The sequence below is a fragment of the Phyllostomus hastatus genome, unplaced genomic scaffold, assembly GCF_019186645.2.
Source record: "Phyllostomus hastatus isolate PE091 unplaced genomic scaffold, TTU_PhHast_1.1 phas_contig_57, whole genome shotgun sequence".
Classification (NCBI taxonomy): Eukaryota; Metazoa; Chordata; class Mammalia; order Chiroptera; family Phyllostomidae; genus Phyllostomus; species Phyllostomus hastatus.
Window position 1 is genome coordinate 305,253 of NW_025333912.1, and position 13,331 is coordinate 318,583.

A 13,331-nucleotide genomic window follows, 5' to 3' on the forward strand; every position below is an offset into this window, starting at 1 on the left:
ATATGCTTCAGTGAAATCACAGTCCTCAGGTGACCTGACAGGTACATGGCACATCACGCAGCCGGGATGCCTTCCACCCCCACCTGCTGCCGCCTAAGCCATTCCCTTCCTCAAGGATCAGCTGGACTCCCTCCAGCTCCCGGAAGCCCTTCTCTGGACTCCCGCAGTCTCCATTCACTTCCCCAAAATGTCATCTAAACCTGCACTGTACCTGGTTTGAGAGCCGTTTCATATGTCACACAAATTCCATCGAGACTTGACGAGGGCCTTCCATGCACAGGGCACTCAATCTCATCACTGACGAGACCATAAGCTCCATGAGGAAAAGGGGCTCCTGGGACACCGCACCTATGTCAGGAGCTAGGGCACAGCAGCCGACAATGTGCACCTGGAGTCGACTTGCCCGGAGGGGAATCCCAGAGTCACATGACCCTGAATAGATCACTTACTCTCAATTCTCATTTTCCTGTAAATGGAATAACAGCAGTCTCTCACAGAGATGTTGTTAAGATTAAATCACATCAAGTGTGAGTGACAGTCTTGTCTCCTCATTCCCAATTCTCTGTCTGGTTTCTGTTTTACTGTACCAGTTCTTACCTGTTCTCATTCTTTGTGGAAAGAGGGGGAGCAGAGGACTCCCCCAGAGCCCTTGCCGTGCGGACGGAGCTCACTAAACACTCCGAGTGCTTGAAGGCACCGGGCGTCCACCTCGCCAGGAGCGTGGGGGTCCCTTCCCATCACATTCAGGATTCACATCTCCTTTTCCCTCGTGTCACCCCAGTTCTTCCCCCGGGAAGAAACAGGGCTTGCTGACACTAACTACAGTGCCAACCTATCCCCACCATCAAAAGCTCAATTTAAAAAGTGGGTAAATATAACCAAAGAAGAAGACAATATGTGATCTTTCATCTTTTAATGGGACTGATCATTTTCTCTGAATTTTGCTTGAATGGAAATCCAATATCCTGGTGCACAGATGAAGGCTCTGTTTACAGAAGTGTTTCCAAATATTTCTCTTTGGGCACCTCATGAGTAAAACATTTGAACACGTACATATACACATACACACATATTTATTTAAGTCACTTAAATATTTATTGAGCATTTACTATGCGCCTTCCACTGTTATAAGTGCTGACGATGCAGTGGTGACTGAACCAAACTACCAGCAATAATAGCAAAGATCCTTCCCCTGTTATTTGTATCTCTCCTACACATACACTTTTGTTCACAAAAAAATTACATGGTGTAAGGGATGTGTACTATGAAGAAAAAATAAAGAAAAGGGAGCAGAAAATATAGAGTGGCCTTTTAAACAGAGTGCCCAGAAAAGCACTCAGTTAGAAGGCAACATTGGAGTTAGGAGGTGACAGTGGACCCTGTGGATATTTCGGGAAGAGCTCCAGAGGTAGCAGATCAGCAAGGGGCCGGAGGCGGGAGCATGTTCACTGGATGGGGAGGAGACCAACCTGCCGAAGCCAAGGAGTCAGGCAGAAGTAGGAGGAGACGCAGCTGGGCAGACGAGTGGAGGGGCTGAGTGGAGGGAGCCTGGAGGGCTGCTCTGTGACTTCAGCTTTTACCCTGGGTGAGGCTGGAGGGTTTTGAACCAAGAAGCGAACTGAACTGAGACCTGTCACTCTAAGTAGAGAGGAGGGGCCAATGCTGCATGCAGAAGGACACTGCAGAGACCCAGCAGTGGTGTGGCCAGGTGGTAAAACAACGGCAAGTAGAGTTAAGAGAATTTTATAGTACTGGTATATGACATATTTAAAATGAAAAATGTAAAGAGATTTTTAAAAGAAATATGAATCCTACATTTTCTTTCCCAAACTCAATAAGCCATCTTGCTCACCCCTGGGAGAGAGGCAACCCCTTCATTTGGAGACGACTGCTGAGCAACAATTGGTTGGCTGGCTTGTCCCAGCTGACATGACTTTCTGCCTGGGCTTTCTGTCTTGACGCTTCTGTGCTCACTTCCCTTTTCTCTTCATTTTGCCAGTCCGAGATACCAAAACAAGTTTCCTCTACAGACTGAGCATACCTACCCATACAGAGGCTGTTGATCACATGGAGGAATTCCCTCCTTCAGAAAGTTTATGGCCACGGTGTCCACTGCCCCCACCCTCTGGGGCTAACAGCTGGGAAATGGGCTTGTTAGACCCAGATGTTATGAGAAGTCCAATAACACAGGAGAGCGGGGAGTGCCCCGGCCATGTGCTAAAGCAGCACCTCTGGGAAGGCTAAGTTGGGCTCCAGCTCCCCACATATCAGAGGAGACCAACATGGGGTCTGCAAGGTTTGCTCCCCTTGCTCTGAAAGAGGCTCAGGGGATCCTAAAAGGGCTACACTGGGGAAAGCCAGAGGAGTTAGTTCGGTGTGTACCAAATGTAGTTCCTGCAGATTCTAGCAGATGGCACCCTTGGGGAAAGTACCCTTGACCTTTAAGCAGAACTCCAGATGTGTTTCTCAGACCTGGTCAACTTGAAAGTTACCATCACCACCCTGGGCAGGAAGTCAGATTTCATGGAAGGCAAGTACTTATTGAAACCAGATTCCATGGGTTGAAAAGAGCTTGACACTGAGATATTTGGGGCTGTCTCTGAGAATGTTAGAGCTTGAAAGAATTTAGAGGATTCTCCACCTACCCACTCCCATTTTACAGACAAAGAAACTAAGGCCACGACTTGCCCAAGCCATACAAATGACTATTAGAAAAAAACACATGAGTAAAATCCAGGCTTTCTGCGTCCCAATTTAGTGCTACTTTAAAATAAACAAAAGCAATTTAACACCAAAACTTTTAGATACAGGTTGGAAGTGTAATTAAACTTTGGGTGTCTAGGTCTCAGGTGTGCCTTCCAATCTTTCCAATTTTACTAGGAGTTCTGGAGGTTCCCTTGGGGCCATCTGGTTTCCTGGTATTAAAGATGCCTTAGAAAGTTACACTGGGATTCTTACGGCTCACAAGGGTAGAAGACAGGAAATTATGAAAACCAAGAGATTCAAGCAAGCGTTGGCTTACGAAAGCCTGAAACAGCCCAGAAGTGGGCTACATGCTTCTTATTAGCTTGGTCCCATTAATAGAGTACTAGACAAATTTTCAGTTTTCAAAAGGGGAGACAAGTAAAAGAATCCTTAAAAATTAGGAATAACATAATTTAAAAGACTAATTTCAACCTCTTGGGGTGCCAACAGTTTTACAAACAAGAACACTGATAAGAGAATATAATTGCTCTCCCAGCCTCTGACGACAAGCAGAAGGCAAATAGGATGTTGGTTAAAAAATACTAAGGAAATGACTACTGGCCAGGATGGAGGCATAGGTGGATGCACCGTACCTCCACGCACAACCAAGATTGGAACAACAACAATTTAGAGGTAGAATAACACCCAGAACTGATAGAAAATTTATCTGAATGGAAGTCAGACAGCCAAGAAGTTGAAATACACCCGTTCATCCAGACCAGTAGGAGGGGTGGAGAGGAGAAGCCAGGCATGGGTCGCGGTGCAGAGAACATGGAGAACTGGGCGCATAAGGCAACCGGGAGCTCGTAAGTCATCTGAGGTGCACAAGATCGCAGCGGGCGGACCCTGAGTACGCAAGCGGCAGCTGGCAGACCCAGTGAGCTGGCGATTGTGGACCAGGGCAAAGCGTGCAACTCGGGATCCCAGGGAAAGGACTGAGGTCCCATGGAGAACAAAGCTACCGCCATTGTTCCCTCTCGACCCCGCCCCCCCATACAACTTCACAATCTAGCGACTGGGGTGCCCAGCCCCAGTGAACACCTAAGGCTCTGCCCCTCACTGTAACAGGAGCGACCAGACCAAAAGAGAGAGAGAGAGAAAGAGATGGCTCAAATAGAAGAACAAATCAGTGCCCCAGAACTCATCCTTTTGAGCGACCAAGAGATAGCTAACCTATCATATGCACAGTTCAAAACACTGGTGATCAGGAAGCTCACAGAATTGGTTGATTTTGGTTGCAAATTAGATGAAAAAATGCAGGTTACCATAAAAGAAATGAAGGAAAATGCACAGGGAACCAACAGTGATGGGAAGGAAACTGGGACTCAAAACAATAGAGTGGACCAGAAGGAAGAAAGAAACAACCAAACAGGAAAGAATGGAGAAATAAGAATTCAAAAAAATGAGGAGAAGCTTAGGAACCTCCAGGTCATCTTTAAACGTTCCATCATCTGAATTATAGGGGTACCAGAAGGGGAAGAGGAAAAGCAACAGATTGAAAATGTATTTGAACAAATAATAAAGGAGAACTTCCCCATTCTGGCAAAGGAAATAGACTTCCAGGAAGTCCAGGAAGCTCAGAGAGTCCCAAAGAAGTTGGACCCAAGGAGAAACACACCAAGGCACATCATAATTACATTAGCCAAGGTAAAAATGAAGGGGAGAATCCTAGAAGCAGCAAGAGATAAGGGGACAGTAACTTACAAAGGAGTTCCCATCAGACTGTCAGCTGATTTCTCAAAAGAGACCTTACAGGCAAGAAGGGGCTGGAAAGAAGTATTCCAAGTCATGAAAGACAAGGACCTATATCCCAGATTACTCTATTCAGCAAAGCTTTCATTTAGAATGGAAGGGCAGATCAAGTGCTTCTCAGATAAGGTCAATTTAAAGGAGTTCATTATCACCAAGCCCTTATTTTATGAAATGTTAAAGGGACTTATCTAAGAAAAGAAGATAAAGAAAAAACATTTATAGTAAAAGGACAGCAAACTCACAATTATTAACAACCACACCTAAAGCAAAACCAAAAGAAACTAAGCAAACAACTAGAGCAGGAACAGAACCACAGAAATGGAGATCACATGGAGGGTTAGCAACAGGGGAGTGGGAGGAGGAGAGAGGGGGAAAAGGTACAGAGAATAAGTAGCGTAGATTGTAGGTAGAAAATAGACAGGGGGAGGGTAAGAATAGTATGAGAAATGTAGAAGCTAAAGAACTTATAATTATGACACATGGACATGAACTAAAGGGGGGGAAGTGGGTGGGAGAGGGTGTGCAGGGTGGAGGGGAGTGAAGGGGGAAATGGGACAACTGTAATAGCATAATCAATAAAATATATTTTAAAATACTAAGGAAATAATCAATAAAACGACTTTGGGTAGGGGCACATAATGCAATATACATGTCATGTATCACAGGAATGTTCACTTGAAAGGGGAGAAAGGGGAACAACTATAATAGCATAATCAATAAAATATATGAAAATAAATGTACACTTGAAACCTATATAACCTCATTAACCAATGTCACCCTACTAAATTTAATTTTTAAACAATAACATTAAAACATTAGATTATTTATTATTATATAATGTAATATATTATATACTTTATATAATGTCATATAAATTTTGTTATATAAAACTAATTGGTAAAATAAAAAATCCTGGATTATCTATCAAATAAAGGGATATTTTTATTGAGGGCAGGAATCAGTTCCTAAATCATTGACAGTGGTTCAAACCCTCTTCTGAAACCTGCAGTTAACTGACTGACTTGTCACCTGGAGACCCCACTGTAGCTCATCTGCAAACACACCCTCCAAGGCCGAATTTGTGCAAAGGACTGCAGCACAGACCGCAGGAAGAGCACGCCCCTCCAACGGAGGCTGCGTGGTGAAGGGAGAGGGTGGAGCCAAGGCACCCAAGGCATCCAGCCCACACTCTTCATTTTACAAAGAGGAACCCGAGACCCACAGAGGTTAATCTGACTAGCAAAGGGTTGGCTGATGCATGCATGATGTACACCACCTCTGCCTTATCTTATACCCACAGCAAACACTGATAACCAATCATTGCATTTTCCTCCATCCTCAGCTGCAAGAGCCAAAATGCTTCCAACACAATGTTCCTGCAACCCCTCCTCCAAATGGTCAGAACTGAGGTGTGAGATGGAAGGCGCTTTCCAACTCTGGACTTGCCGGTGGCCATAAAACAATCTCTGCAATACCTGCTCCAGTGGAAACATGACTCAAAAGAGAGTGACTAGCCTACCAGTCAAACTAGTTCACTGCTACTGTCAAGCCTAAGGTGAGCAAACATAAAGTCTATGTAGTGTGACCATGTGTCCAGGTTGACCTGGGACAGTCCAAGTTCACACCTGTATCCCCAGCTTAATAGCACCCCCTGCTACACCATCATTCTCAAAAGTTGTCCCAGTTTAGATAAAATGATATGGTCATCTAAACTCTAAGTCACTCCGAATCATCTGCAAACATTTACAATGTTTATTTGTTTGTTTTTTGAGTACCTGATGCGTCAGGAAAAGGAAAAAAAACACGGAATGAGTCACCAGTAGTTTTCTCATACCAAGGGACTTCCAAATAATCCTAACACCAGATGACCTTTGGAAGGCCCTCAGGGACCCCTGCCCAGCTCTTTTACACATTGAGCTTCGATATGGGATTTTCTTTGGGGAAGACAAAAAAAGGGCAAGCCATAGTTTACACAAGTTTGAAACCACAGGATTATCACATTTCTGTAGTTCCTGCCTACAGTATTTAAATTCTTCCATGTTGTATTTTGACCCATTAAAATTCACATTATATTCTTGAAAGTGAAATCTTTGTAAAGAATGTTTCAGTCCTGTTTCTGGCACAAACAACTGTGCCTTTTTGAGTTTACATTTACTTTCTGTTTAGAGGAAAAGAGGAAGTTAAAGTTGAAACTTTTTTTAAAAGTTTCAGTCAGTCCAGGGCTAGCTCTGGTGTGCTGCTGCTGCATTTACACTGGGGCCGCCAGCTGTTTATCTCAGAGAAGCACAAATCCAGTTTATTTCAAAAAGTCATTGGTCGAGACAGCACAGATACTGGCTCTGTGCTCGAGAGAAAATACCAGCGTGCAGAAGGTTTAAAACTTGTACCTGGCCACCTAGACAGAAGACAAGAAGGAAATATAAGAAGATATCAAGCAAGGTTAGTCCTCTCTGAGTGCAGAGACTTCAGATGGTTTGAACTGCTTTTGTTTTTGTTTATCTAGATTTCTGATTGTTCTATAATGATCCCAGTTTATATGTTAATAATCGAGAAAAAAACACCAAGTTACCAACCAACAACATCATCCAGCAAGGTGGGGAGGTGGGGAGGCTGAGAGGCTGAGTCCAGGACATGTCTGGTAGGAGCAGCGGCCTCACAGCAGCGCCCGAATGTCACACAGCTAGGGCTGGCCCATGAGCTCAGAGGAGTGCAGGGTGCAGCTCACCCACTGGCTTCCGGAAGTACGAGCAGGCACCCATGAGTCCTATGGCTGCACCCTTTCAACTATTAAAAGTATAGCCTTGTGGTAGAGCCCCACCTATGTCACCTACCAGGGTAGGTGGACACCTTGCTAATCACTTACTGGGTGTGTGACCCTGAACAGGTCCATTAGCCTCTCTATTACTGTTTTCTCGTCTATAAAATAGGAATCATACTATAGTGGCTGTGAGGATTAAGAGAGATGACTCATAGGAGGGCCCAGCATACAGTAAGATCAAAATAAAGGTAAGCCATTATTAGGTCTCTGCCATGAAACATCAGTCCTCAAGTGCACTCCCCAAACCATGTGACCAGATCCCAAACCGACCAGAGAATGGTCCAAAGAATAGCGCCTTTCTTTCCCCTTCTCCTCTGCTGAAGGCAGGGCTGGAGCATAGTGTTTGCTGTAAGCCCAGTGCCCTAGGGAGCGACGGCGGATGAGGGCACCCCAGCAAGACACACCAACAGATCCCAAGGCCTCGCACGATGGGCTAGAAATCCTGCTTTCAAAGTCAGAGGATTTCTAGTTTCTTGTGACTGCCACAGCTGCCAGCCATTGCCTTTGGCAAGGAGACGAGTGACTCAAGTGTGAGCTAGGACTTGGCAAGGGGACACCAAACCAGAAGGCCTCCAGGCAGGAAGCTCCAAAAAGGGCCACCTGCTGAAACAGTTTGTCTACAGGCAGCCCTCAGGACGGAGGTGGCATTCTGCTGTCACCAGCAAATTCAGATAAGAATATGCAGTGGACATTTCAAAGGTCCAACAGAACTTAACCATTCTGGTTGTATAACTTTGAAACAGTGGTAGGGGGTCCAAGCCAGAGATATGACATCACACTTAAAATCACTGCGGTGTCTTAACTATGTGACATAAAGAGCAACCCCTGCAAGTTCAACAGCAAATCAAACTGTAGAGTTGTATGGCTATCTTGAGCCAGAATGCATTACATTTGTCATGACAGACTTTTCTTTCCCAAGCTTCAAATTACCTTACTTTAAATCAAAGATATAAGTACACCTCCTAATGTCCATTTGGGGAAATAATTACACTACTATATTAATCATATAGGTGAGTGTGTTCTCTGCTACATAAGGCGACCAACTCACCCTGGCTTACTTTAGCACCAAAAGACCCATATCCTAGGAAAGCCCTCAGTCCTTGGCAACCCAGAACGGTTGGTACCCCTATCGCTGCAAGGAAAGTTATGTATGTTGTATGAAGAGCAAAACAGAAGAAACACGGTTACAAATGCAGAAGTGCTAAATGCCAAGTTTGTTTGTTTATAGCAATAGCTTCCAGTTCCTTCTCATAGTACAAAAAAAAAAAAGACTGAAAACCACACTTGCCTCTCCCTTCCCCCTTTCTTTTTACTCTTCCAAAATTCCAAAACAGAGTCAGGAAAGGATCTGTCCTCCTCTTGCGTGATCGGGATGGGGTGCGGGGCTGGCTGTTGAGGTGGGCGCTGCCCGAGCCCAGCAGGCTCCCGCACCAGCACCCGCAGGACAGGTGTGTCATCTGCCTTCACTCCCACCTCAGGAACAGGTTAAAAATGAGCACAATGACTTGTGATTTGGGTTTTCAAGAGCAAGAATGTGTCCTCAGGCTGAAAACCCAAGAGCCTTGGCAAAACTCAAGATTCGCTACACAAATAGGGCATTTAACGAATGAAGGAGACGTTAAGAAATAATTGTTTTACAAATAGCTGAATGGAGAGCTAGAAACTGTAAGGCATAGTAAGTGCCTTACTGTAAGAAACTGTAAGGCAGAGATTCCAAGCAGCTAGCTGCCTACCCACAATGATGGAGCAAAACTCATGTAGGGAGGGGTTTAAGCAAAGGGTTTTTAAGCCTCTGGTGAGGTTAAGAACCCGCTTCTAAGAATTTAGAGTTTCAAACTGAAAGGTAAGAATATATAAGGCAGAAAGACCACACACTTCCTGGACCTTCAGCCACACAGAAACCATGGCCGCCCACCACTCCACCCCACCCCACCCCACCCAGAACACCTCCCCAGCCAGCTTTCCTCTGGCTTTGCCCCAAAATAGGCTGGCAAGTTATAGGTGCTCTTGAGTCGTACAACTCCAATTCCTTCTCTGCATCGGGCAACGGAACCAAATGGAAGCCATACAACTCTTTCCCTCCACAGCAGTACTACTTTGTTGGGGGAAGAGTGGTATGTATTCAGAAACATTTTGAAAGAGACATGTCCTTGAAAGTCCTACTGTGATAAGTCCTGAAGAATAACTATCTTTCCTCGTAAGACCAAGTAATGTACTTCCACTAGTGCTGATACTGATTTAGAAGAGGATGCCTTCTTGTAACTTAACACATCCCAGGACAAGACAGAGGATGTTGACCTCAAGCAGAAAGCACAGAAAACCAGGAGGGCAGGAGACAGGAGCTCATCTCTGCCCAACAGACCAGTAGCGGGGGTCCCAGAGGAAGACATGCTTCACTTCTCTGGATCTCAGCTTCTTTCTTAGCTTCAAAAATGAAAGATGTGGGCTAAGACGGTCTTTAGGGTCCCTCACGACTCTACAATCCTGCACAAAATTCTTTTGTGTGATAATAATACTACCTATTAGAAGTATTTTTTGTACTTTGAAGATTCGGGAATAAAGGACAAGTTCAGTAAGTAATGTGTCCTGGCGAAGATGACAAGACCGAGTCAGACTAAAACTGGAAGATTTAAAACAAGCAAGTGCCTAACAGTTGTCGAAGGATGTGACCCAAAGGTGGGGGGAATCCTAATATCAACTTACAAACACTGTTAAATGCTCTGGAGCCAACGGGAACGAGTAGATTCATCACAATTACCAGCTGCTCCTCCTGCTAAATTTAACAATAACATGAATTTTAATTCAGTGATCCCCTCCCTACAAGGGGGGCAGGGGAGTGGTGAGCTGTAAAGACTTAGGGGAAGCAAACCAAAGGTTGGACTCTAAAAGGCTCTTTTAGATTGCATTTAAGCCACAGGATCGCCTGGCTGGATACTTACTGGGGAGAACGAGGCCCAGGATGCAACCCACTCAAGAAGTATGAGATGTTTAAAACCGAGGACAGGCATGTTGACCACATGTGTCAGAGTCAAGACTGCCTCTGGTACTACCAGCCCCCCAAAACAATGTTCATTACACTCTCCATAATAAATAGGAAGGGGGAATGCACGCTATTTCTTTTTTTCGTGAAAGGAGCTGCAAAGAGTTTTGTCATTTTGTCATGCAACTTTGGTTGGGTGACTGTGTCAATGTCCTAAGAGCAGCAGAGTCCCCAAAGGCGAGGTGTTTCCACTCCACAGTCCTACACTGTCAACCGATTCAGCAAATAGCCCCACCTCTCCGAATCGGCTCTCTGGAGCTGCCCTGTGTGGTCTCAGAAAGGAAAGGGACACCGCTGATGGACACAGGCAGAGAGCCGATAGCCCATCTCCTGTGAGTGGAGCCCCTAGCTGGACTTCACCCCCTCCTCGGAGAGAGAGATCGACCAGAGCCCAAAGCGCCTAGGGTCTCCAAGGGTCCCCAGCGCGCACCACGCACACACAGCCTCCGGGCTACTAAAGAGGAAGTCAGGATGTCATGTCAAACGACAGGCGACCGCACAAGAGCTGTGGTCTGGGCCGGTCCCCGGCTGGGCTTGGGGAAGGGTCCCAGGATCCTTTCTCCCTTTCCATCCCACGTCCTCTTCCTCGCGGCGCGGACTAGCCTCCCCTCGGCCGGCACAGTTTGGACGAGCCCACGCTGCGCAGCTAGCTAGGAGCCGGAGGAGCACCTCCAGCCTCCCATCCCCCTGCCCGGCCCGGGCCGGGGGACAACACACACCCACACACATCCACATCCAGCTCCCCGGCTGCGCCTGACGCCCGCAGCCCCTTCCCCAACCCGAGCGCGCAGTTCCGACGGCCCAGGGCGGGGACTGCGCAGGGGAAGACAGCCGAAGCCGCCGGCTTTCGGAGCAGCCGGTGGCCGCACACACTCCTCCCCTTCGCCGCGAGTAAACAGCTCGCGGGCGCGCTCCGCGACGCGCCCCCATCCCCCCGCCGGGGCTCCGCGCCGCCCCGCGCCCGCGCGTCCCGCCCGCCGGCGCCGCCGCCCCCTACCTGGTCGGTGAGTTTGAGCACTGCCATTCTTCCGCTCCTTCGCGCTCACACACATACAGGTCCCTGGTCCGCAGATGTCACGCCAGGAGCCGGGGAAGCGGAAGGGATTGCCAGGGGAAGGGGAAAAAATCTGGCTCCCGAATTTGACAGCCCTCCCCCTGCTCCTCCTCCGCCGCCGCCTCCCGCCGCCGAGAGGCTGACACTGGCTAGTGGGGCTTGCAGTCGAGCCCGCCCGCCTTTATACAGGAAGTACCGGCTGCTGCCAGCCGGGCCGCCACTGACATCACCGCGCGCGGCTCGCTCGCGGCCGCGCCGCCTGGGCCGACGCTGCCTCCTGCCGCCCGCAGCCGCGCCTCGCAGCCCCTGGCCCCGGGCGACCGCCCGCGCCCGCACCCTGCGCTCCGCCGTGGGGCCAGACTGCCGCCTGCTTTCCGCACCTGCTCACTGCGCCCCGGCAAGCCCGACCCGGGCCCCGGGGCTGCCCCCGCTGCCCTCTGGCCCTAGAGGATGCCCGGTTAGAGGCGCCCTCCGAGGCGGATCGTGATCCTACCCTAGCCGCGTCTCACACGCACACGCAGCCACGGACACACCTGAGGAGCTAGCCCGCGCGGACGCACCCCGAGGGCGGGCAGGAAAGGCTGTCACCCGCACGCCACCAACTTTAGCCTGGGAGACTGGGTCACACCCCTCCCCTCAGCCTCTCCCGCTAATCTGAAATCAAATTGCCCAGCACTCCAGATTACCCGGCTCGGGTCAGAGACCATAATTCTGATGCTCTCTTTGTTTAATGCAGGGAAGCCCTGGACACATTATAATTCTTTAGCAAGTGTTTGCCAAACACTTGAGGGATGAATGGGGTCAGGGACTGTGACCCTTTCACCTTGTTCTCCAGCTACCTCCCAGCTGGACACACACAGACTCCATCGTTAATTCAATCTCTGTGTTTTGTTCTAGGGTAGGTGGAGGTGAAGCAGTTACTGGAGAAGAAAAGAGGTCCTAAATTACCGGATTAATGGGGCTTTTGAGTGTTTCCACCTGTCCTGATCCACCCATTTGTACAAAATCCAATTACTACACTCTTCACCAGATAGAAGACTCAGCTGTCAAACTGCGTGGGATACAAATGCAAGGGCACTGTTCATAGTCTCAGTAGGTGTTGATGCTTCTGGAATTTGCAGCATTTATTCTTCCACCGATTATGTACTCAGTACGTACCTCGTACCAGAGACTGGGATGAAAGGAGGAGCTTAAGCTGGCAAAATAGCTGGTCTTAGGAGGTGTCTGACATAAACCACATAGTCAACACTAATAACCATAAGCACAAACCATGATAAGGGATCACAGGCAGGAAAAAAAATGCTTCTGAAGGAACCCATGACAAAGGAATCAGACCACACTGGCGGGTGAGGACAGGCTTCCCTGAGAAAGTGTCAAGATTTGAGATCCTGGAGGAGGAACAATTAAGTAGCAAACGGATGGGGTACTGCTCCCAGGCAGCCCTGTGTGCCCCAGGAAGGCTGCAGGGCAGCCCTGCAGGACGGTGGCATTGTACAGAAAACCAGAGCTAGAGTTCCTGGGACGGGGCCAAACAGCTACTCTCATTCACAAACCAAATGTGGGCTCTTCCTACTTTCAGAGCCTCCCCAGAGATTCCACAAGCAAAGGGAGAGAAGGGTGCAGTAGCATCCTCCAGTTTATCATCTAACCAGGGAATTGTGATTCAGATCATACAGAAAAGGGGAGAAGAAAGTGCACTCCTGGCTTCCGCTCCTCTACCCTGTGATGCAGAGAGACAAATTTTTTTTCTCTCCAAGGCCTCCTTCAAGCACAAAGTAGATTGCTTTTTTTGCATCTATGAGACAGTTCTTCACTGCTGTTGTTGATATGTCTATTTATTAGTATCATCCTGCATGGCTTTGTAAGTAAACTGAACAGGACAGTGAATTCTGCACTTAAATATGGCCTCCTTTCAGAAGAGT

The 13,331-nt window shown here is 47.8% G+C and overlaps 1 protein-coding gene across 5 annotated transcripts in view; it reads right to left on the reverse strand.

The window, feature by feature from the left end:
- ANKRD44 (ankyrin repeat domain 44) overlaps positions 1 to 11,572 on the reverse strand; it is a 292,499-nt gene extending 280,927 nt beyond the window's left edge. For 4 of the 5 annotated variants that reach the window (XM_045847583.1, XM_045847579.1, XM_045847582.1 and 1 more), the window contains exon 1: positions 11,353 to 11,572. In XM_045847583.1, the coding sequence (XP_045703539.1) occupies positions 11,353 to 11,379 (27 nt within the window). In that variant the 5' untranslated portion in view covers positions 11,380 to 11,572. Of the gene's footprint in view, positions 1 to 211; positions 257 to 11,352 lie in introns of those variants that run through there. The other variant, XM_045847581.1, reaches the window with a different exon arrangement.
- Between the last annotated feature and the right edge of the window lie 1,759 nt (positions 11,573 to 13,331).